At 39.5% G+C, this 25753-nt stretch overlaps 2 protein-coding genes across 8 annotated transcripts in view; one reads left to right on the forward strand and one right to left on the reverse strand.

The window, feature by feature from the left end:
• The window catches only part of BORA (BORA aurora kinase A activator), a 28839-nt gene extending 24758 nt beyond the window's left edge, over positions 1-4081 (reverse strand). The window contains exons 1-3 of one of the 7 annotated variants that reach the window (XM_033177573.1): positions 3822-3987; positions 2761-2928; positions 487-593 (exon numbers count right to left, since the gene is read on the reverse strand). In XM_033177573.1, the coding sequence (XP_033033464.1) occupies positions 487-593; positions 2761-2913 (260 nt within the window). In that variant the 5' untranslated portion in view covers positions 2914-2928; positions 3822-3987. Of the gene's footprint in view, positions 1-486; positions 594-2760; positions 2932-3817 lie in introns of all 7 variants that reach the window. The other 6 variants (XM_033177575.1, XM_033177574.1, XM_033177579.1 and 3 more) reach the window with 6 other exon arrangements.
• MZT1 (mitotic spindle organizing protein 1) lies at positions 4040-24343 on the forward strand. Its single transcript, XM_033177580.1, has 3 exons — positions 4040-4306; positions 13176-13321; positions 22520-24343. The coding sequence occupies exons 1-3, from the start codon at positions 4228-4230 to the stop codon at positions 22541-22543; spliced, it is 249 nt and encodes an 82-aa protein (XP_033033471.1). The 5' UTR covers positions 4040-4227; the 3' UTR covers positions 22544-24343.
• Positions 24344-25753: the final 1410 nt, after the last annotated feature.

Genomic DNA, 25753 nt, shown 5'->3' on the forward strand with positions numbered 1-25753 from the left:
ATGATGTCTAAAAACCACTCTGTTGCTAATGGATACCCTTCCACTCAAAAGCCTACTTAACTCTTTAAGGGGATTTTAGGTTTCCCCAAACATAGATAACAATGAAACAGCATTTTGCTTCACCCCAAACCATCAAAAAGACAAACTAAAACAAGTTAATGGCAGAAGCCACAACCATGTAGAAAAGTGCAAATTTCAAAATGCTCTTCTCTTTACTGAGTGCTAGGGGTATAGAGCTGTCCCCTCAGTAGCAGAGGGAAAAGGTAACCTGTAAAAGAAAAAGGTATCTACCCAGATCTGGAACTGTTGGCAAGAAAATCTTTCTGAATGTAGTTCTTTGAACTCATTCATTTAGATAGGAGAAATCTGCATCAAAATTTTTTCTCCCTGTTATCTTTACATAGAAAAATACTCAACATTTAGAATTTCCTACCTCTCTTCACTTGAGAGTGTTATTACACTTAAGTGCAAGAAAGGAAAACTTACCGAGAATGACTTAAGTATAAAGCTTGACGATGAATATCTTCTGGGTTTATTTCTACAGGATTTATTACAGCTAGTTGATCAATAGACCATCTAAATTTCCCTGGAGTCTTAACAAAAGAAAGTGAGCTTATGAGTAAAGGCAAACTAAAATAGTTCATCAAAATGCTAACCAATGTGTTTATAATACAAAAATATTTTAAAGCTTGTATTTTAAAATTTGACTTTACCATGAAATTAAATGGCAAAGGGTAATCATATCATATTAGATCAACTGACTTAATTGTATCTCTCTCTTTTTTAAGATAGAGTCTTGTTCTGTCACCCGGGTTGGAGTGCAATGGTGTAATCTCAGCTCACTGTAACCTCCACCTCCCGTGTTCAAGCAATTCTCCTGCCTCAACCTCCTGAGTAGCTGCGATTACAGGCACCTACCACCACGCCCAGCTAATTTTTGGTAGAGACAGGGTTTCACCATGTTGGCCAGGCTGGTCTCAAACTGCTGACTTCAAGTCATCAGCCCACCTTGGTAGTGCTGGGATTACAGCATGAGCCACAGCGCCCAGTCTGTATGTCTTTTAAAATAACAAAATATTCCACCTGGGTTGGAATTACATAATACTAGAAAAAATCACAACAGAGTAATAAAGATATAAAACTTTCATAATTAACACTCATCAGTGTGATACACTAAGCCCATGTAAAAGTAAAAATCTCTTACAGTTATCAAAAGTCTTTACTTTCACTAAGAAGGAACTGGAATTAAACAAAGTCCTTAGTCACTTTGGAGATGGCTGCAAAAGCTCATAACATAGTTGATTCTTAAAATAATTATGAATGGCAACCAGTGCTGCCTTTCTGTACTCAACCATCCAACTGAATCAAAGGTTTATCCAAATCCTAATCTGTAATTAGAAATATATTCCAGGCAAATTCGGTCCTAAAAACGCAAGATGCCATACATTCCAACTTTGAGAATTAAGCTGCGGTAAATCTATTATTTATTGTTAGTAAGACCAAGAGATAAATTTTAATATGATTCAATTAGAAATCATAAGGTCAGATTGATGAAATGACTCAATATAAACTGCTCGACCTTCCACTAGTACATACCTGCTCATTGTAAAACCTATATGAAAGTGTAGCAGAAACAGCCACCCTATTTGCAGTTTTTCTAAGTAACTTGGTAGGTTGAAAGATCCAAGGTCAAAAGAACTTATCCCATGTAGCAAGTAACAGTAAAATAGATAAAGTGACCAGGGCATGGTGGCTCACGCCTATAATCCCAGCACTTTGGGAGGCTGAGGTGGGTGGATCACATGAGGCCAGGAGTTTGAGATCAGCCTGGCCAACATGGTGAAATCCCATCTCTACCAAAAAAAAAAAAAAAAAAAAAGATAAAGTGATGAAGCCTTTTCTAATATCCCGAAAAACACTTTTCCTTCATATTACTATTGTGCTAAGCACTAATCACCTATCACACTGTCCTGATATTGCTCGTCTAGTATTAGACGAGTAATAGTCTAGTCTAACACATTAAAATAGGGGTTAGTTTTCTTTTATAATAGATTGCAAACTAAGAATTATTTTGACAGTTTTAAATGGTTGGGGAAAAAAACAAAAAAAAAAATCTTGTGACATGTGAAAATTATATGAAATTCAAATGTGTCCATAAATAAAGCTGTACTGGAAGAGTAACATTTATCTCTTTACACATTGCCTATGGCTGCTTTTGTGATACAAGACAGAAGTGAGTAGTTGTGACAGAGATCAAATGATCTGTAAAGTTTAAATATTTACTGTCTGGCCCCTAACAGAAAGTTTGTGACTCCTACATTGGAGTATAACCTCCTTAAGGATTTGTGCCTAATGATCCTAACCTGTTCACAGTGTAATCCCTGCTTAGCATTGTATCTGACACATAGCAACACTCAAATAATGTTTGCCAGATAAGTGAGAACAGAATATTAGATGATGCAGCTTCTTCTCTAATGTATTAGCAGCTATATCATTAACCACAGAATGTAGCTACACCCACAACTGCAGGAAGCTAACATATGTTGGTCTTGAACTTAAAAAAAAAAAATCTTCTAGCTAACTTATTAACCTAACCACTAGATTATAATGAACACTACAATTTTAAAAAGTACATTGCAGTTATATATGCTCCATCATGTATTTCCTCCTTACCTTGTAAAGACAGATGTTTACATTTAAAATTATTTGTAATTATTTACATTTAAAATTAGTTGTAAACACTAGTCAGGAATAACTTACTGGTAATTTTGTTGATTTAAAAACAGAAGGACTGGCGAGAGTTTGTTCATGGAGATTAGAATAATCACTAGGACTTTCAAAAGGATTTAAAACAGGGATCCTTCCTGGAGTTTCTGGTGTTATTTGCATTTTTGATTCCTTGACATCTCCCATAGCACAGAGAGAAAACTAAAGAGAAATCAAGAGTACATATGTTAAAATTACAAAGTCCCATAGATATTAATTTTACCTATTAAAATGTATTCGACAAATGTGTCACAAAAATAACTCAAAACCTAACACTCTTGGGGCTATGATACAGCTTACGAAAAAAGTATCACATATAAATGTTCTCAACTGATCCTCGAAATAACCTTGAAAGCTATAGCAGTAAATTATTAGTGATATTATTTTGTGAAAGAATTAACAAGCTCAGAGAAGTGAAGTGGCTTATACGCAGCAATCAAATATGAAATCAGATCTAAAGGTTACAACAGGCACAGATCTCTTCTCAACTAAAGGACTTATAGCTACAATTTTTTTTTTAATTCATCATCTCACGTCTCAACACTATGAACATTCTTCGGATACCCCATCCAACTACAGTTGCTACTAAACAATTCTTTGTAGCAAGCAGGTAAGAGATGCGGAAGCTTGTGCCTTTCTTGCACATGAGTCCTAGCCAGAGAAGTATGATTGACAGGGGCTAGGAAATTAACTGCCTTGAGTCCCCTTTCCTCCAAAATTCCTCCTTTCGCCAAGACCTCCCCCTCACCCCTCCCGGGATAGAAAGCGACTCTGCATTACTTCCAATCAAAGGAGGCTACAACTTGGTGGGGTGGGGTGGAGAAGAGTCTACTTCTGGAAGGTTGAGATGCAGCCGGCTTCCTCGGACGGAGCGCCGAGGAGGCGTCGCCCCCAACCCTATGTGGTCATTCTTTCTGGTGCCCCTCTCTTCCACACCTACTCCCTGACTGCTCCCATTCACCAGGGGCCAGCGGGCAGGCAAGTCAGGAGCTGGGAAAAGAAGCGTCTCCATTCAGACAGGAGGAAAGGTCAGGGACCACAAAAAACGTACCTACCGGTGCGTACAAAACGAAGCCCCCAATACCGACTCCAGGGAGCTCCCGGGGGCCAAGCCAGCCTCCAGGTCAGGCACAGACTCTTTAACTCCCCGCTTCCGCGCTGTCTTGGGCCAACCAGGGCACGGGGCTTGTGAGCGACTGGCCAATCGCGCCGTCCCGCCATCCGCGAACCAACCAATTGCACGGAGGCCGCGTAGGAAATTCGAATAGCAACTCCTTGCTCCACGTTCCGCGCAGAGGAACGAGGCTCCAAATTCAAATCAACGCAGCCTCACGCCGGCGGCGAGCGCGAGGGGCGGAGCCTGCCCGGCGTGAGCCGAGACGCGCCATGTGATTGCCCAGGAGAGAGGAAGGCGCTCCAGTTCCGGGTCAGGCCCTTCTCCCGCCTCCCTTGGTCTTAGCCATGGCGAGTAGCAGCGGCGCTGGGGGGGCGGCGGCGGCCGCGGCGGCGAATCTGAATGCGGTGCGGGAGACCATGGACGGTGAGTGTCCGTTGCGCTCCTTTTACCTTGCCTGCCTTCCCAGAGCCAAGGCTCCCAGGCGGAGCTGAGCCTGGGAAGGACTTTAGGTCCCCTTCGTGCCCCAAACGGCATCTTCGAAGATCTTCGGAAGGGACCTGCCAGGGCCGCAGGGCTGATGGCCCTATCCCTTGAGAGTTGTCTCCGCCGCTGCGTAGTTTGTCGCGCGCGCCAGTCGTTGCGGCCCCCTAGTCAGCCGGTTGCGCACCGTGTCCCTCTCGCGCGAATGCCGCGCCCCCTCTATCCCGCGTCCCAGGTCCACCCTACCCGCCCGATCTCCTGCGGTGACAGCGCCACGCCCACCCCACCCCGTACACCCGTTCCTTCCTGCGCACCGCATCCCACCGGATTCCCGCGCGGGGCGCTTCGGGGGTCCTCAAGGTTGAGATCCCTAAGGTTGGGATCCCCAAGGTTGGGATCCTGGCGGGGACAGGGGCCAGGTGTTTGGTCACCTCTATGCCTCGTGTTCTTCGCACTTAAGTAGGCGGCCTTTAATATCCTGCGAATGAGTAAGTTCCCCCCTTCGTCAGGATTATCCTAGTTTCCTCTTGAAGCGGGTGACGCCGGTGCCCAAGTGCTATGGGTGTCGCCTGTTTTCGGCCCCGGAGGCACGTGTGTGTGAAGCCTACACAAGCGTTGCAGCACACGAAATTAGTGTCTTGCCGGTTACCTTCTCTCCACCCTCTAATGCCACTTTATAAACCTGTGGTGAGCTTGGACTAGATACCTAAACATCATTGAGCCTGTTTGTTTGTTTGTTTAAAATAAAATCATGCCTCCAAGAGTTGCGAATATTTAAATAAGACAACCATGTAAAAATATATCAAAGATGATCAATTATTTTTATATTATTTCCGATGTCGTCTCTCCTGTAGTCTCCTTTGTCTCCTTTTTACTCACATCCACCTGTATTATGAGTGTTTGATCGATGTTAAATGTCATTTGCAGTGGGCCTAGACGTTTTCCAGAGGCTACTTACGTCAGCTTCCCTCTCTGTTAAAAGATAATCCTATGAAATTCTCACTCCTGTATCTCTTTCTCCTTCACTGTAGGCTGGGTTTTGTTTTTGTTTTTTTTTTTTTTTTGAGACTCAGTCTTGCTGTGGTTGCCCAGGCTGGAGTGCAGTGGCGCAACCTCAGCTCACTGCAACCTCCGCCTCCCGTGTTCAGGCAACTCTTCCCAGCCTCAGCCTCCAGAGTAGCTGGGATTACAGGTGCCCGCTACCACACCCGGCTAATTTTTTTTTTAATTTTTAGTAGAGACGGGGTTTCACCATGTTGGCCAGATTGGTCTCGAACTCCTGACTTCAGGTGATCCACCCACCTGGGCTCCCAAAGTGCTAGGATTACAGGTGTGAGCCACCATACCCGGCCTCATTTTCTTACATAGCCCCTGCAGAAGGGCTGCTGGCTTTTTCTGCACTGGCTGCTCGTTTCCTTTTCAAAGAATTACATTTTTAGAGCCTTTGCATCTAATTTTTCACTTGTTCATTATCTACCTTGCTGTTTTTCTGAGAATGTTAATATTCAGCCTATTTTTCTATCCTTTTTGATGTATCAACACTTACTAGTTTTATTTTGTAAGTGAATTTATGTATGTGTATATATGTGTGTGTGTGTGTGTCTGTGTATAAAAATTTACTATCTTGTATGTTTCCTTGGAAAAAGAGTATAAGACCTCACTTCTAGCCTATTTTCTTATGTTAGCGGTACTTAGGTTCCTTATGTATATGGCCGTGGGATCCTATTTGAATAGAAAACTCACATTTTTTCTCTAGTGGACTGATGTACAATTGAGAACTGATGATTTGTGTTGGCTGCATCATCAAGATCTTTTCTGAGAAAACCTGGTGTAAAATGAAGATTATACAGAGAGTAAGAATATGAAAAAGTGAAGTAAAACAAAAAATGAAGGAGAGGGGATGTGGTGTTTCACAGTATTTAAATCAACCCGTGAGATCAAAAGTGAAATTTTCAAAACTTTTTGAGTACCGTTTCCCCCCTCAATGGCAGGATTTGTGAACTCCCCTTTAAGTCATATGAATTGCAGAACTCTTGGCTACATTTGCATTTTGATCATGAAATGGAAGGATTTTGTTAAAGACATGGGAGGCAGCAGGCTGACTTTGTATTAATCAATTATCTGTGCAGCTCACTCTGAAAAGAACTATCCCTGCCTATTTAGAATAAGGTCTGCATGAGATCTCTGCTTTCATCCTTATATCCTTAAAATTCTGCATTCTCTTGAAATAGTCGTGCCTTTTCAACAACACCCCCTGCCCAACCCACTGTGTATGGTTGCCTCCTTTGCTTTTCAGTTTTTTGATATGTTAGATATTCTCTGTTGATTGCTTTATACTTTAATTTTTATTTTCCTCTCAAATCATCCTATGCATCTGAATTTTAATTTTGATAGTTATTCCTTACTAGAGTCTTTATCATAGCACTACTTTTTTTTGTTTGTTTGTTTGTTTTGAGACCAAGTCTGGCTGGAGTGTAGTGGCGCGATCTTGGCTCACTGCAACTTCTGCCTCCCAGGTTCAAGCTGGGCATAGGACCCAGTTCGCCTGCCTCAGTCTCTGGAGTAACTGGGATTATAGGTGCCCGCCACCACGCCTGGCTAATTTTTGTATTTTTAGTAGAGACAGGGTTTCACCATGTTGGCCAGGCTGGTCTCGAACTCCTCACCTCGGGTGATCCACCTGCCTCAGCCTCCCAAAGTGCTGGGATTATAGGCTTGAGCCACTGTGCCCGGCCTGTAGCACTACTTTATATATATATAAAGTAGTACTATACTTTAGTACTTATATAGTATATATATAGTAGTACTATATACATATACACTCCTATATATAGTATATTTATATATATACTATACATATATAGTAGTGTGTGTATATATAGTAGTGTGTATATATATAGTAGTATATATATATGTAGTAGTAAGCTCAGGCACCTGTATTCCCAGCTCCTTGGGAGGCTGAGGCAGGAGAATCGCTTGAACCTGGGAGGCAAAGGTTGCCGTGAGCCGAGATTGCGCCACTGCACTGCAGACTGGGTGACAGAGCTAGACTCTATCTCAAAAAAAAAAAAAGGAAACACATTATAGAGAAAGAAGTTAAGAGAATCTATGGTATATATATTCCATTTGACTAGCACTGCAAGGCAGTGCCAGCAAAACAAACAGGTAATCCATGCTACCACCATCAATCCAGTTGCACATTTGAGAAAGAAATCTGGAAGTCCATCTTGCTTTCTCACCTCCTCTGCCTCCTGTTCTTCACTAAGCCCTTTCAATTCTTGACTCATTTCAGGTTGGCTAAATATCTCCTGATCATACTACCCACCAGTCTTTTATCAAAATTGTGATATAACTGGACTTTTTAAAGATTCATTTGATACTCAGCCAAAAAGTCCTTAAATTGCAAATTTGATCTATTCATGTTCCTATTTTATATCTTCCAATAGCTTTCCACAGTTCTAAGATCTTCATTAGAACTTATCTCATATTTTATACCCATTCATCCCGTTAATTACATTGCCTTCACAACAGCAGTTCAGGTCTGTGAATTTACTAAGTTCCCTCTAGTGTAGGAACCATCACACAAGCTGTTTTCTTTGCTCTCATCCATCACCCTTCCTCCTGCCTCTGTATTAATCTGGTTGATTTCTTCTCACCTTTGATGTCTAATTGTAATTGCCACTTCTTCAGACAAGTCTTAGCGAAACACTGTGTCCTTCCAAACTTGGTAAGATGCCCGTGTAATCTGTTTCAGAAGTATTCCACTCTTTTTCTTTATTTTACTTATATCTGGAATCAGTTATTACTTTAATATCTATCTCTCCTCCTGGATTAATATCTGTGAGGACCGGGACCATATCTTCCTTGTTCATAACTGTATTTGCAGCAGTAGCATAATAGGCACAAAATACATACATTTACAGGTTGATTATCCCTCATCCAAAAACCTTGAGACCATGTTTTGGATTTCAGACTTTTTTTTTGTTTAATATTTTCACATACATAATGAGATACCTTGGGGATGGGACCCAAGTCCAAACACAGAATTCCTTTATGTTTTATATATGCCTTATACACATAGCCTGAAGGTAATTTTGTTTTTTTCCCTCAGGGATGCTGAATGAGCTGTGTATTGAGCACCTGCATTTTGACTTTGATCCATTATATGAGCTGTGGAATTTTCCACTATGGTGTTACGTCAGTACTTAAAAAGTTTTGGATTTTGGAGCATTTCACATTTCAGATTTTGGGATTAGGAGTGTTCAACCTGTACTAATCATATAGTGGGCACTAAAGAAATAGTTTTTGATTACAGGTGATTTGTGAAAATAGGAAGTAAAAAATAGGTGTCCATTTGAAAAAAAGGCTTAAAGAAGAAATACCAGAGATGAGATGAACTAAGAAAACAGCATTGAGTTATATGAAGGGAGGATAAAAGGCAGAGGAGAAAAGCATGAACAAAGGCGTGAAGTCAGGAATAAGTATAGCCTTTATAGGTGGGGGTCTACCATGAAGAGAACAAACTGGACAGAGAAGGGGGAGAATCAACTGAAAAACTGTTAGAAGCATCATAGAATTCATCAAGGTGACTAGTGATTAAAAAGTGTAGTATGTAATGTTCCAGTATACTGATGGTAACCACCTAGAATGTACAAGGGCTAAGTAGAATCCATTTATGAAGACAGTCAAAAATAAAGTGAAGATTCAGTATGGTAGATTGAGCACTTGCTGAAACTCTAAGAATATAAAAATAATAGGAAATAGTAAGAAACTGTATCAGGATAGACCTGTTCAAAAGCAAGAAGGGAAGTCTCCGTTGATTAGGAAAAGAGAGGTTTCCCCCAAAAGAAAGGAGCACATGGGAACCACAACAGGGAATTGTCGGGAATAGAACCTGACAAAGCATGCTACCCTGCCTCACGGAAGCTGGGAGTCAGAAATGTGCCATTTGTCACAGCCAGAGATTGAGAAGCACCGTCCATGTGTTTTTTGGATCTGAACCAAAAATACTACAAGGCCTGATCTAGAGGCCTAAGGCTAGGGTACAGCTTCCTATCTTAGAATGTGTCACCAGTCCAGGACACCTAAAATAAATCTATGGAAGATGAGTTTTCAGCCAAGAATGACAAAGCACGTAAAGTAGATAAAAAACATGAGCAACTAACATGGAAAATGAAAAAGAGGGAAAGTGGTAGTAACAGGGAACTCTTCTACTGAGCCCTACTGTATGTCAAGCATCATTCCTAGGACTGCAAGGCAGTTTCAGCAAAACAAATGGATACCATTCTCAGTGTATCCTTTAATTCTCACATTAATCCTTTAAAATAGGTACTCTTATTATCCTCACTTTCGAGAATGGTGAAATAAGGCACAGAGAGAGTAACTTGCCTACTAAATACTATAGCTAGAATTTGAACACAGGTAGTCTGGCTCTAGACATCACACTCCTAACCACTATCTTTTGCTGCTTGCTTATACTTCAAGAAATAGAGATAATAGAGCAATCTCAAATACAGTTTAAGAATATAGCCTTAAATAGATGAAGGCAGGATCAACAGCTGTGAAATTAGTCACTATAAATAAGCATTTAGTTATAAAACAAGTGATTATGGGGAGAAATTGGAAATCTTAAAAGGTATTGAAATAAATTCAGCAGATAATGTGAATAACCAGCTGGATACAGCTGAAGAGCAAAGTATCAGTAAACTGGCATATCAGAACTGAAGAAATGAAAATGGGAAGGCTGTCATCTTCCAGCCAAGATGGAGTAACAGAGATTAGATTTATGCTTCTACTTGAAACAACCAAGAAAACTCATAAGCATACAGAACAATGGTTTTCAGGACACTGGACATCAGGCATCAGAGTACAGTGATCCGTTAGAGACAGGAAACAAGCAAAGTGATTTCTTGGGTTGCCCCAGCTCACTGCCTTCAGAGAGTTCCAGGCCTCAGCATAGCAGGGAGAACCCAGGTGGAACCCAGTGGACACACTGAAGTGAGTTTAGAAGACTGAAGGAGTTTAGAAGACCCCGGAGACCAAGGCAGGTAGAGTTTGAATAACAGTACCTGAGAGGGGAGAACTGCACAGAAAAAATGCTGGAGATCTGTATAAGTGTCCCCGTTAAGTATTCAGAGCACTAATTAGCAGATGTGTGAGGAAAGTCCTCAGAAAACTGGGAGGGAACCATCTAGAACGACTGGAGTGAACAGTGCACCATGCTTACACAGGGCTGAGGATAGTACCTGTAACTACCAGCCAGAATGGAAATCTTTGTAATTCATGAGATGTTGGATAGAATACTCAGAATTCTTACCTCAGTTGTAAGGGGAATAATTAGTCCTATGCTAAACGGGGCTCTGGTCCTGCCTAACAGATCTAAGAAGTAATACCTGAAAGAATCAAACCATTTCCAGATAACGGTATCTCATTCTAAAGCTCAAGAATATAGAAAACAAAAATATCCTGTACCTAAGTAAAATTCTGAGTACATGGCATCTAGTCAAAGATTACCAGGTATGCAAGGCAGAACAGTGTGACCCATGACGTGAAAAATTCAGTCAATTGTAATAAACTACCCCCCGATCACACAGATGTTAGAATTAGCAGACAAGGGCATCAGAACTATACTCTGTATCTCCAAACAGTTTAGCAGAGGCATGGAAGACATTTTTTTTTAAGACTCAAATTGAACTACTTTTTTTGTTTGTTTTTCTTTTGAGACAGAGTTTTGCTCTTGTTGCCCAGACTGGAGTGCAATGACGCGATCTCAGCTCACCGCAGCCTTTACTTTCCAGGTTCAAGCAAGTCTCCTGCCTCAGTCTCCCAAGTAGCTGGGATTAAAGACATGTACCACCTTGCCCGGCTAATTTTGTATTTTTAGTAGAGACGGGGTTTCTCCATGTTGATCAGGCTGGTCTCAAACTACCGACCTCAGGTGATCTCCCCACCTTGGCCTCCCAAAGTGTTGGGATTATAGACGTGAGCCACTGTGCCCGATTCAAATTGAACTTCTAGGGATGAAAGTGAATATCTGATATGAAAAAAATGGGAGAGACCTATCATGAACATGATAAATACTGTAAGAATTTTCAGAAAGACTTAGACTTAAATTAATGGGTGACTAAATATTGATAACTTGTCCATTCTTCCCAAAATAATATGTAGTTTTTATACAGTTAATCAGAATCCAATTGGAATTTGTTTTTAGAATTGATGAAAAATTTTAAGTTCATCCAAAGAATAAAAGGGCTTATATAAATGAAAGATGACAGTGGAATGTTTACCCTACTACATGCAATATAAAGTTAGTAATTAAATGGTTTCCTTTACAAAAGATAGACATGTAACAAATTTGTAGATATATGGGAATTTACTATGAATAAAGGTGGCATCTCAACTGGGTAGGGAAAACTTACGTCATTCAATAAATTTTACTGGAGCAACTGGCTCATTTCTGAGAGGAAAAGTTAGATCCTATTTTCCACCCAAACTCCAGGGAGATAAATACTTATGGGGGGTATTGGGAAATAAACTTTCAAGTGCTGGAAGAGAATACTGGTGGATATAATCTTTGTATGAGGAATAACTTTCTAAGCATAATGCCAAGGGGAAATGATACAGGAAACAATAAATAATATGTTGACAGTTGACTTAAAATATTCTAAATACTCTCTGGGAAGCAATCATAAAACAAAATTCAGTGGAACCGATGTACTTACAACCTGTAATGGAAGGGATTCAGAAAATCACTTTGGAAACCAAGTTTCTCTGTTTGTGCTTCTCATGTTAAAGACAAAGTTCTGGCCAGGCGCGGTGGCTCAAGCCTGTAATCCCAGCATTTTGGGAGGCCGAGTCAGGTGGATCATGAGGTCAGGAGAGCGAGACCATCCTGACTAACACGGTGAAACCCCGTCTGTACTAAAAAATACAAAAGCTAGCCGGGCAAGGTGGCGGGTGCCTGTAGTCCCAGCTACTCAGGAGGCTGAGGCAGGAGAATGGCGTAAACCTGGGAGGCGGAGCTTGCAGTGAGCTGAGATTCGGCCACTGCACTCCAGCCTGGGCGACAGAGCAAGACTCTGTCTCAAAAAAAAAAAAAAAAAAAGACAAAGAGTTCTATCAACTACAATAAAATGTAGTACTATACAAATGAAGTTTAAAAAATATAAAGTTTCATTTTTATTATTAGATTCAACAGACATGATTTACGCTGTCAAATTGTCATAAAAGTTTCTAAACACTTATAAAGCCTTAAATATGTACATTACTTTTTTTGACTATTGTACGTCAATTCAGCAAATTAAATATGTATATTACTGACTGAACAGTTGTACTTCCAGAAATGTATCCTAATGAAATAAAATTTAGTATGTACAGATAGATTCTTATCAATAAGAATGGGGGAAACATGAGAGCAGCCTAACTTTTAAAGTAACAGAGCAGTTAACTGGAGCATTTCCATAAAATGGCACAATATGCAACTAGTTAAACTGCATTTTAAAAGAATACTAAAAAATAAGCAAGCGTTCAGAATTATCCTAAGTATGGTGGATATGTGTTAGATATTAAATGAGTGCCAGAATATATACCAAGATGTAAAAGGCAGTTATGTGAAGGGAAGTGTAAGTTTATGTTTAAGTTTCTGAAACTAAGTAAAGGCAAGAAAATGTTACATGCAGATTTCCAAAATCTGGGATGCTATGCTAATTCCTTGGTATTGTGCAGTGATATATAAATTAATGAAAGTACTATGTGCATATTTTTAAGTGATGTAAGCCTCTTTTTAAAAGTTTCTTTTTGTTTCTTTTTTCAGTTCTGCTTGAGATTTCAAGAATTTTGAATACTGGCTTAGATATGGAAACTCTGTCTATTTGTGTACGGCTTTGTGAACAAGGAATTAACCCAGAAGCTTTATCATCGGTTATTAAGGAGCTTCGCAAGGCTACTGAAGCACTAAAGGTTGGAGATTCCTATTAGTTCATTCGAAATAAAGATGTTTTTATTTAGAAAAATGATTAATGATGAAGTTATGGGAAACGTCCTGGCTAAACAAGGTTAAACTAACATCCAACACCACCAGGAGACCAAGGAGCTTAATAGCATATGTTCATATCATAAAAATTACTACTACCAGGCTGAGCACGGTGGCGCACACCTGTAATCCCAGCACTTTGGGAGGCTGAGGCTGGCAGATCACGAGGTCAGGAGATCAAGAACATCCTGGCTAACATGGTGAAACCCCGTCTACTAAAAATACAAAAATATTAGGCGGGCATAGTGGTGGGTGCTTGTAGTCCCAGCTACTCAGGAGGCTGAGGCAGGAGAATGGCATGAATCTGGGAGGCAGAGCTTGCAGTGACCCAAGATGGCGCCACTGCACTCCAGCCTGGGCGACAGAGCGAGATTCCATCTCAAAAAAGAAATTACTACTACCATGGATCATGTTACATTTTCCTAGAAGTCTCTGCTTTTAGAATTGTGCTATTTGTTGAGTAAAATTGTGCCTGCTCCAGAAGAGGTATATTCAAATCCTAACCCCTGGTCCCAATGCATATGACCTTAGTTAGAAATAATGCCTTTGCAGATATAATCAAATTAAGATGAGGTCATCCTGAATTAGGGTAGATCCCAAACCAATGATTGGTAGCCTTATAAGACAAGAGAAATTTGGACACAAATAGCCAAGGAAAGTTAAGGATTTTCTGTGGCCACAAGAAGCTAGAAAGAGGCAAGGAAGGATACTCCCCTAGAACTGTCAGAGAGCATGACCCAGCTAACACCTTGATTAATTATGTATAATATGTATGCATTTCTGGCCTTCAAACTGTAAATAGATTTTTGTTGTTTTAACCCACCTAATATGTAGTTACTTTGTTATGGCAGTCCCAGAAATCTGATACAGATTTTGGTACTGGGAAGTGGGGTGTTGCTGTAACAAAGACTTAAAAGTGAGGATGTGGCTTTGGAATTAGGTATTGGATAGAGACTGGAAAGTTTTACGGTGCTTGATAGAAAAAGACTAGATTTCCTTGAAGAGGAACTGTTTGTAGAACTGGGAATATTCAGGCAATTCTGGTGAGGGCTCAGAAAGAAGAGAAGAGAGCTGTAGAGAAAGCTTCAGGGTTTTTTTGAGACTAACATTAGGATCAGAATGTTGCTAGAAATATAAATGTTAAAAGCACTTTTAGTGAAGACCCAGATGGAAATGGGGAACATTTATTGGACACTAAAAGAAAGGTGATCTTTGTTAGAAAGTGACAGAATGGGCCAGGCACAGTGGCTTACGCCTCTAATCCCAGCACTATGGGAGGCCAGGGTGGGTGGATCACCTGATGTCAGGAGTTCAAAACCAGCCTGACCAACATAATGAAACTCCATCTCTACTAAAAATACAAAATTAGCCAGTTGTGGTGGCACATGCCTGTAATCCCAGCTACTTGGGTGGCCGAAGCAGGAGAATCGCTTGAACCCGGGAGGCAGAGGTTGCAGTGAGCCAAGATTGCAACATTGCACTCCAACCTGGGCAACAAGCGCAAAACTCCATCTAAAAAAAAAAAGAAAGTGACAAAATGTGGCTGAATTATGTTCTACTGTTGGAAGGAAAATGGAATATGTAAACAATGAACTTGGATATTTCTTTGAGGAAATTTCCAAGCAAATTGTGTAAGGTGTAGCCTGATTTCTTTTTGTTGCTTAATAATGTGACACAAATGAGCAATTGAGTAAGGACCTGCTAAGAGAAAAGGAACTAGCATTTGAGAATTTAGAAAATTCTCAGCCTCTATGAATAACATGTTCTGGAGACAGGGCTAAGAGTGTGGCTAGACTTTTGTGAAGAGATTAGGTATGTGATAGAGCCAGTCAGCCATCGCAGCACAAACACTACCAGCTTGGACAGGATGAAGTGAAAGAAGGCTGTCAGATTACTGGGATTCCTCAGACAGGAAACTGGCTGATAGAGCTGCTCAGCTGTGAGCCCATGTGTTATCCTTCAAGAAAAGGAAAAAGTGACTCCAAGAGTGCCTTAGGGACCAGGAGGCTGCTGCTGCCATCAGGCTCCCAGAGGGCCACTTTTTTTCAAATTCAAATTAACCACCTTTTAATTGCTCAGATTGGCAACTAAAAACATATCCTATTCTCTCTTGCACAGACTTTCTGATTTAAAGGCTTGTGATTTTATTTCCCTTTTTATTTAGCACTAACTCACTTTGAATACTGAAACTTTAAGTTAGTCATCTTAAAACTTGTCCAAAACGTGGGCTCACAGAAAGACAGTCAATGGAGGGGAAAACAAACAAACAAAACCTTCTGATACCTGATACAAAGTGACTTCTCTTTTTTCTTACCTTTAAGGAAACAACTATTTAAAACATGCAATTTACATATCTTTCTGATTATTTTCCAATGAGTTCTTTAGGTTTGTTTTTGTGCTTTTTAAAATCCCTTGATTATTGAATCTAACTAAAAAGGGTAAACCACATTTATAGAGCTAAAATGTATCGTAAAGAGAATATCCATGCAACCATCACTGCCAGCACCAGATAATCTCCCTTCTGCCCCCTCCCCAATCACTAACCTCTCCCTCTTGCTCTCCCCTCCAGTAACTACTATCCTCACTTTTATGGTAGACTCTGTATTAGTCCATTCTTGAATTGATATAAAGAAATACCTGCTGGGCTTGGTAGCTCAAGCCAGTACAGGCTTGACACCCAGTACTTTGGGAGGCTGAGGTGGGCAGAACACTTGAGGTCAGGAGTTCAAGACCAGCCTGGCCAGCATAGTGAAACCCATCTCTACTAAAAATATAAAAATTAGCCAGGTATTATGGCAGGCACCTGTAATCCCAGCTGCTCAGAAGGCTGAGGCAAGAGAATCACTTGAACCCAAGAGGTGGAGATGGCAGTGAGCCGAGATTCGCGCCACTGTACTCCATCCTGGGCGACCTAGGAAGACTTCGTCTTAAAATAAATAAATAAATAAACAAACCTGAGACCAGATAATTTGTAAAGAAAGTAAGTTTAACCGGCCAGGCGCGGTGGCTCAAGCCTGTAATCCCAGCACTTTGGGAGGCCGAGACGGGCGGATCATGAGGTCAGGAGATCGAGACCATCCTGGCGAACACGGTAAGACCCCGTCTCTACTAAAAAAAATACAAAAAACTAGCTGGGCGAGGTGGCGGGCGCCTGTAGTCCCAGCTACTCGCGACGCTGAGGCAGGAGAATGGCATAAGCCTAGGAGGCAGAGCTTGCAGTGAGCTGAGATCGGGCCACTGCACTCCAGCCTGGGCGACAGAGCGAGACTCCGTCTCAAAAAAAAAAAAAAAAAAAAAAGAAGTTTAATTGGCTCATGGTTTTACAGGCTGCATAGAAAGCATAGTGGCATCTGCTTCTGGGGAGGCCTCAGGAAGGTTACAATCATTGTGGAAGGCAAAGAGGGAGAAGGCACGTCACGTTGCAAAAGCAGGAGTGAGAGAGTGCGGTGCCACACAGTTTTATGTAATCAGAACTCTTAAGAATTCACTCACTATAGTGAGTACAGCACCAAGCAAATGGTGCTAAACCATTCATGAGGGATCTGCCCCCATCAATCAGTCAACTCCCACCATGCCCCACCTCCAACACTGGGGATTACATTTCAAAGTGAAATTTGGGTGGGGACGCACCTCCAAACTATCATTCCCTCGCTGGCCCTTCCCAGATCTCATGTGTTCTTCTCACATTGCAACATACAATCATGCCTTCCCAACAGTCCCCCAAAGTCTTAACTCATTCCAGCAATAACTCAAAAGTCCAAAGTTCTGAGACAAAGCAAGTCCCTTCCACCTATGAGCCTATAAAATCTAAAACAAGTTATTTACTTCCAAGATACAATGGGATTATAGACATTGGGTAAACATTTCCATCCCCAAAGCAGCGGAAATCAGCCAAATGAAAGAGGCTACAGGCCCCAAACAAGTTCCAAACCCAGCAGGGCAGTCATTAAATCTTAAAGCTCCAAAACAATCTCCTTTGACTCTGTGTCTCACATGCAGGACACACTGGTGGGAGGGGTGTTCTCCCAAGGCCTTAAGCAACTCTGCCCCTGTAGCTTTACAGGGTTAAGCCCCCGCACCTGCTCTCATGGGCTGGCATTGTTGAGTGCTTACAGCTTTTCATGGCTCAGGGTACAAGCTGTCAGTGGATCTACGATTCTGGGGTTGGAGGATGGTGGCCCTCTTCTCACAGCTCCATTAGGCAGTGCCCCAGTGAGGACTTTGTGTGGGGGCTCCAATCCCATATTTCCCCTCTGCACTATCCTAGTAGAGGTTCTCCATGAGGGCTCCACCCCTGAAGCAGACTTATGCTTGGATACCTAGGTTTTTCCATACATCCTCTGAAATCTAGGTGGAGGCTGCCAAGCCTCAGCCCTTGTACTCTGTGCACCCACAGGCTTGACACCACATGGAAGTCACCAGGGCTTATGGCTTGGATCCTCTGAAGCAGAGTCCTGAGCTATACCTGGGCCACTTTGAGTCATGGCTGGAGCTGGAGTGGCTGGGATGCAAGGAGCAATGTCCCAAGGCCCTGGAGGGCTGCGGGGCCCTGAGCCTGGTCCATAAAACCATTCTATCCTAGGTCTCAGGGCCTGTAATGGGAAGGGCTGCCTCTTAGGTCTCGGAAACGTTGTCTAGGCCTTTTACCCATTATCTTGGCTATCAGCACTTGTCTCCTATTTAGATTCGGAAATTTCTCTAGCAAGTGGTTACTTTGCAACCCCCTTGAATTCTCCTGAAAATGGGCTTTTCTTTTCTACCACATGGATAGGTTGCACATTTTCTAAACTTTTATGCTCCACTGCCCCTTTAAGTATAAGTTCCAGCCTTAGGTTATTTGCTCATGCATCTGAGCATATGCTGTCAGAAGCAGCTATGCGACATGTTGAACACTTTGCTGCTTAGAAATTTCTTCCACCAGCTACCCTAAATCACTCTCAAGTCCAAACTTCCACAGAACCCTAGGACATGGACACAATGCAGCCAAGTTCTTTGCTAAAGCATAACATGCATGACCTTTGCTCTGGGTCCTGATACTAGGCCTCGGGGCCTGTCATGAGAAGGGCTGCCTCTTAGATCTCTGAAATGCTGTCTAGGCCTTTTACCCATTATCTTAGCTATCAGCACTTGTCTCCTAGTTAGATACGGAAGTTTCTTTTTTAGCTCAAGCCTATGGCTTTCATATGGCAGAAAGAAAAATAACTGAATAACAAGGATAGCTAATATTTATATGAATACTTTTCTCATGCTAGACCGTATGTTCTACAGGCTTTACTGGCATTATCTCTATCATTACAACAGTGATAACTACTACAGTTTGAGCATTCGTAATCTGAAAATCCAACATGCTCCAAAATCTGACATACTTTGAGTACCAACATGACACTCAAAGGAAATCCTTATTGGAGCATTTCAGATTTTCTAATTAGGGATGCTCAGTCAACAAGTACAGTCAGTCCTCTTATATTTGTGGGTTCTGTATCCATGGATTCAACCAGCTGTGGATCAAAAATATTTGGGGAACAGGGGGAAAGATGGTTGTATCTGTGCTAAAAATGTACAGACTTTTTTTCTTGTCATGAGTCCCTAAACAATACAGGATAACAACTATTTACATAGCGTTTACATTGTATTAGGTATCACAACGAATCCAGAGATAATGTAAAGTATATGGGAGTATACGTGTAGGTTATATGCAAATACTATGTTCTTTTATATAAAGCATTTGAGCATCTGTGGACTTTAGTATCTATGAGGTGGGTGACATGGGGAGTCCTGAAACTAATAATTCACCATGGATACCAAGGAACAACTTTAATGCAAATTTTCCAAAATTTCAGGACATCTGAAATCAGAAACAGTTCTGGTCCCAAGCATTTCCGACAAGGGATATTCATCCTATGCTACTATTAGTAGTTTACTGCTAAGGAAACTGCAGCTTATAATGACTAATTTACTTACCTCAAGAACTTTACAGTTAGTGATTGACTTGAGATTTGAACTTGGGCTCTCTGACTTCAGAGCTGTTTACTTAACTACTAAGTTTTCTCCTCCAGTAAAATCTCAAGAATACCTGAGCCAGCAGTTTAGGAAAAGATGAAGTTGTTGTTAGAAACAAAACAGTCATTGGGCTTTAGCGTGGGCATATTCTTTTTTTTTTTTTTTTTTTTTTTGAGACGGAGTCTTGCTCTGCCGCCCAGGCTGGAGTGCAGTGGCCGGCTCTCAGCTCACTGCAAGCTCCGCCTCCCGGGTTCACGCCATTCTCCTGTCTCAGCCTCCCGAGTAGCTGGGACTACAGGCGCCCGCCTCGTCGCCCGGCTCGTTTTTTGTATTTTTTAGTAGAGACGGGGTTTCACCGTATTAGCCAGGATGGTCTCGATCTCCTGACCTCGTGATCCGCCCGTCTCGGCCTCCCAAAGTGCTGGGATTACAGGCTTGAGCCACCGCGCCCGGCCGCGTGGGCATATTCTTAATATTATCTAATAACTCTTTTAATAAAAATAAAAAAGTATTATATTATTTTATCAGTGTATTTCCGAAATTTTTGAGGGAAGGATTTATTTAGTACACATCTGCCACAACTGTAAGAGTTTTGTTTTACTGTGCTTGAGTTTGAAAGGGAATTAACATAATAGGAAGATACTTTTGTTTTGTACTACAGTTTGAGTGCATGTAAGAGAAACAGAGTCAAATAAACCTATCTGAGGCAGGTGACTGACAAGTGCTTTGGCATAGCATTTTCTTAGGCAAAATATGAACTGAGATATTAGGATAGGCAGTTCAGAAATGCCAATTTAACATAGCTTTTTCAGCTTTTAGCATACTAGTTATTCTGCATCCAGTAGGCCATAATGAGATGTGGGAGGTAAAATTAGTAATTAAGATACATGGAATCAGAAAGTGTTGACTATTTGAATGGAAAATCTGTCTCTTATATACACGAAGCCTCTTAAAATGCATTTCTCCTATGATCTAGAAACAGTATAGCAGCATCTCAATAAAACCAGGGTGTTTCAGCTGGGCATGCTGGCTCACGCCTGTAATACCAGCACTTTGGGAGGCCAAAGCAGAAGGATCACTTGAAGCCAGGAGTTTAAGACTGCCTTGGGCAACATGGCGAGACTCCGTCTCTACAAAACATTTATTTTAATTAGCTGGATATGGTGGTACACACCTGTAGTTCCGGTTATTCAGGATGACCTGAGCTCGGGCATTTGAGGCTGCAGTAAGCTTTGATTGTGCCACTGCATTCTAGCCTGGGCAACAGAGTGAAAAATAACAACAGCAACAACTAGGGAGTTTCTAGCAAGCAAGTGTTTATTAGAACTGTTTTTTTTTTTTTTTTTTTTGAAGTAATTTACATAATCTGTATAATTTTTATGAAAGTAATGCATCCTTATAATTTTAAGATATTTAATTCAGAAAATACAAAAAATAAAAAAAAAATCACTCAAGATTACCAAAGAGATAACCTGCAATAATGTTTGGTGAACATCATTCCAGATAGTATCATGCTATTTTAAAAGTAAAAGTGTTACACGTGATTTCAGCGAATTGAAAAAGAATAACTCATCAGTTTGCTTCTCCCTGGATTAAAATCTGTTCTCTCTTATTGCCATTTGGGACAGACTTGGGGAGCTGGTGGATTTAGAGCTCTGCTGAGCCACATCTGCCTTTCCTTGACCACCCTTTTATTGGCTTTACAAGCATAAGGTTCTTCTCCTTGCCTTTTGTGGTTGCTGCTCATGAATTTTTTTTTCTCTCTCTCTCTCTTTTTTTGTTAATTTCTTTTGGTTTTAAAATTAAGGTAAAGAGAAATTGTTCCTGCTGTGTTCTATTTTTATCTAGAATTCCTGGTATTTAGAATTTCACTGTATGGTATTTATTGTCTCTTTTTTTGTAATATGTAGAATAACAAATCAAGGGTATCTTGAAATGTTGCAAAAAAACTGTTAGTCTCAGACATTACTTTTTTCTTTTCCTCTTTGGTTGACTGTGTAGAAAATAGTAACTTTTTTGTTAATTTTTTTGCTTTTTACTTTCACAGATTTGTATATTGATGTGGTCTAAGTCATTTATTGTAAAAGTAGCTAGCTATGTATCTCCCTAATTACATAAGTTACTCAACAGCAGTAATGAGCATCTCCTTATGTGCATCTCCCACAGCATAAATAGGACTGTTAATTAAGTGCATTTTATTAGTGATTCTTTATTGACATTGAATTTTTATATTATCTCCTTAGTGCTAGGATTTATGTATAAGCATCATCTACATATTTCAATATGAGCAGTTCTGAGCACAACCTACTTTCCTGTATCTTCTATTTTAGTACCCCATTGTCTTAAGTTATACCATATGGTGGAGTCCTGTGGACTAAGCCTTGCCCTTTCTCTTACAGATGTCCTGGACTGTTAGTAAAATACTAATACTTTAGTGTAAATCTGTGATGTGTCCCTGTGTAGGTAGGTCTTATAAAAAGGAGTTAGAAAGGTAAATGAATTAAAAGACTAATATGTATTTCTAAAATTAAACTTATTTAAAATTATATCTTTTTATATTGACATTAAGAAAGTTTTTAGGTAGGATAATAGTATGGTGATTTGTTTAAGTCTCTAGAAATAACGTATCAAAGCATTTATTGATGATATGATACCTTGGAATTTCTTCAGAATCACCTCGCAAAGAATAGTAGTTAGGGTGTAGATGAGACAGGATTAGATAAGATGTTCATTATTCATCTTTTGCTCTTGTTCTCTCTGCCTTGTAGCATGAAAGGTCTTTTTCATTCTTAATCCCTTTTACTAATATGAAACATACAGAAACAGACAAACTAATGAAGTCTGTGGGAACAGATCTGCCATAGGTTAATGTTTCAAGTAGCATTATGTTTTATATGTTCTTAACCATTATTTTATTCCACTGTTAGCCTGTGGACTGTTAACTGTACATTCAAAAGGTAGTCCTGATGTATAGCAAAGCATGAAAAGTACTGCATTACCATGATAAAAGTGATTCTGTTATATGGGGAATAGTTGTTAATGACAATGCAGTATTGACAAATTTATCTTCATGATGCCTCTTTTTGCATGGTTTTATTGTAATGAATCTTACTTTCTTGTTCTAGGCTGCTGAAAATATGACAAGCTGACTTTCTGGAGAAATTCTGATGAGATGTCAAGCTGTGCAAGAGGATTTGAAGATGGCGTTGTAGTTGAGAATGTACAATGAAATTACTGCATGCAGCAGTGTAGAAAAATTTTCCTTTTTAAAAGAATTATAAAACCATAGCTTTATAAATCAGTGGAAAGTGACTTATAGACAGAACTATCAGATGTGTTTACATCACATCTTATTCACTTTTTTTTAATGGCTCTAATGCTTTGGCATTGCTATGTTCATATTTATATATTCCTTATTTATAGCTCTGATGGCTTTAATTTTCTAAGCAGTCTGTCTATCAGATGTGCACATCTGCTGTGCCTGGTTGAAGTATAGTAGAACCCATCAGTAGTAATGTGTAGTAGTTATGACTTGTTGACATTTCCATTATAAACTTTAATTTTGAATTGTTTATGCATTATAACTGTGGATTTATATTGTATTGGGCTGAAAGCTGACAGGATTTCAGCCACCATTCGTGAATTTTGATTTAGATTCATTATTTTATCAGAATCTTGTTTTTTAAAATAAGAGCATGGAAAACATTTCTTGTAATCTGCTCTTTAACAAAGAATTTTTAGTTTTTTAAACAGTTTGTTGGGCAGCTAATAGTGTGAACCAGGTCATTTTTGTATTGAGTAAAAAATTAAACTTTGAGAAACTTGGATTTTAAAAGTAATGACAATGCTTAGGTTAGTATTATTTGTAATTTGAGTCATTTACATCTAATGAGAATGTTAGTTGAGAATGTTTTCTTAAAGTTTTATACCCTATAGAGGACTAAAAAAAAATTTGTAAAATGAAACATAGCAAACATGCAAAATTCCTATTTACTTTTATTACATAAAAGTAATTTTAGTGCTTACCTAATAAATCTTGAATGGTTATTTAATAAATTATTAGATGAGTGATGTGTTTCAAAAGATATTTGCTATTTTTTGAAGAAATAAGGATTTGCAGTCATTAAACAAAACTAAACAATCAAATGTTCTGTATTAGGAATCTTAAGTATGGCTTTTTGTTTGTCATTATTTTTGCCCTTAAAATTTTAACTCATCAAGTGAAGATTCAAAAACAAATTTTAGAAAATGTAGGATAGTATTGATTCTGTTCCTGTGACAGAATCTCAGTGGAGTTTTTTTGCAAAACTAATATGGATTTAATCTGATGTTATTATTTCTTAAATTTTTGATTTTGTTGGGTACCATTTATATGATTGTATAAGCATTCACTCTTTAGTAGCATTTTTTGTTTTTCAGACAAGCTGAAGTGGTTTTATTAATATTTAGTAATACTTAAATAACAACCTTCTCTGCTATTTTGTTTTTTAATCTAGAATTTTGACCATTTTGACTTTTTAAATGTCTGGCATCTTTACCAAGTAAACTTGGAAGGTCTGTTACTGGTGGAAGAGGTTGAGGAGACAGTAGGAATTTGTAAAAAGTCATTTGATTGATAATAAACACTACAAATACTATGTGTTATTTATCAAATCATAAATAATACTTTTGTCAAACTCCAAAATTTGTATATACTTCCAGACCATACGAGTTGATAGTATTATTTATGACTTTGTAGATTAAGTTATTTATGTATGAAACAAAGCTGGAAAATACATTGTGAAGGGATCGTGTTTACAGAGGACTTCTTTAATGTGTCACATTTTAAAAATATAAACATATATTTTTAATGCACACTTAAGTAATATTTAAGAAACTAAACAAAATGATGATACAATTGCAGTGTTGTGCTTGTTGTCAGTGACAAAAATAAAACCATTTTGGTGGTATTGGCCTGTACTTTTGTTTTAATATATGCTTTTGTTAATTCAACTTGTGTTTCTATAGGACAAAAGATACAGAACATAAAATTTACCATTTTAACCTTTTTTTTTTTTTTTTTTTTTTTTTGAAGTGGAGTCTCACTCTGTCACCCAGGCTGGAGTGCAGTGGCATGATCTTGGCTCACCGCAGCCTCTGCCTCCTGGGTTCAAATGATTCTCCTGCCTCAGCCTCCCGAGTAGCTGGGATTACAGGCACCTGCCACCACACCTGGCTACTTTTTTGTATTTTTAGTAGAGGCGGAGTTTCACCATGTTGGCCAGGCTGGTCTCAAACTCCTGACCTCAGGTGATCTGCCCGCCTCAGCTTCCCAAAGTGCTGGGATTATAGGCATGAGCGACAATGCCCAGCCCTTTGTAACCATTTTTAAGTTTCATAGTTCAGTGACATCCAGAATATTCATACTGTATTGTAACTGTCACTATTGTCCATCTCTAGAACGTTCTTATTATCCTAAACTGAAACTCTGTACCTATTTAGCAATAACTCCCCATTGCTTCCTCCTCCCAGCCCCTGATAAACAGTTTCCTACTTTTTTGTCAATGAATTTGACTATTCTAGATATCTCATATAAGTGGAATCATATTTGTCCTTTTGTGTTTGTCTTATTTTATACAGCATGTCTTCAAGATCTATCCATGTTATAATATGTTTCCAGATTTCCTCTTTAAGGATGGATGTCTCATGTATATATACATGAGAGACAGGTATTCTTTTATATATATGGTGGACATTTGGGTTGTTTCTACCTTTTGTCTATTCTGAAAGGCTATTCACAGTAGCCACAATGTTATGGACATTCGTATACAAATATCTGTTCAGGTCCTTGTCAGTTCTTCGGAGTGTATACCTGGAAGTGGAATTGCCAGCTTTTAAACTTTTTTTAAAAGTTTGACTTTAATTCCATAGGCATTAGAGAAGAAGGCGACATGGTCAAGCTTGTTTTGGGAGTTGTTTTGCTAGTGACGTGTAGGCTTGATTTGAGCAGGAAGAGGTTAGAAGCAGAGACTAATTAGAACACTATGCTAGTAACCCAGGCCTCAATGCTCACATCTGAGTAGGTTCAAGAGACATGACAAAAAATAAAAAACATGGGACTTAATGGCAGGTTATGGGGAAAATAGAGAAGAAAATAAGGTGACTGAGTTTCTAAACCTGGGTAACAAAGATATCAGCAAATGGAAATCAAGAAGGGAATATAATTTTCCCGGAAAAAATGATTTTTATTTAAAGAATATTGTGTTTAACATATATATTAAATCTTAAACCTTGCCAATCTTCCAAAGACCATTGCCCATCTCCATTTTTTGTCCTACAGCATTACCACTCTCTAACATAGTATACAATTTACTTAGTTA

This window comes from Trachypithecus francoisi, unplaced genomic scaffold (assembly GCF_009764315.1).
Source record: "Trachypithecus francoisi isolate TF-2019V2 unplaced genomic scaffold, Tfra_2.0 Lachesis_group18, whole genome shotgun sequence".
NCBI classification, from domain to species: Eukaryota; Metazoa; Chordata; class Mammalia; order Primates; family Cercopithecidae; genus Trachypithecus; species Trachypithecus francoisi.

Coding starts and splice junctions, on each gene's coding strand:
- MZT1 (XM_033177580.1), top strand. CDS start 4,228: ATGGCGAGTAGCAGCGGCGCTGGGGGGGCGGCGGCGGCCGCGGCGGCG. Junction 4,307..13,175: donor GGTGCGGGAGACCATGGACG/GTGAGTGTCCGT, acceptor TTCTTTTTTCAG/TTCTGCTTGAGATTTCAAGA. Junction 13,322..22,519: donor AGGCTACTGAAGCACTAAAG/GTTGGAGATTCC, acceptor TTCTTGTTCTAG/GCTGCTGAAAATATGACAAG.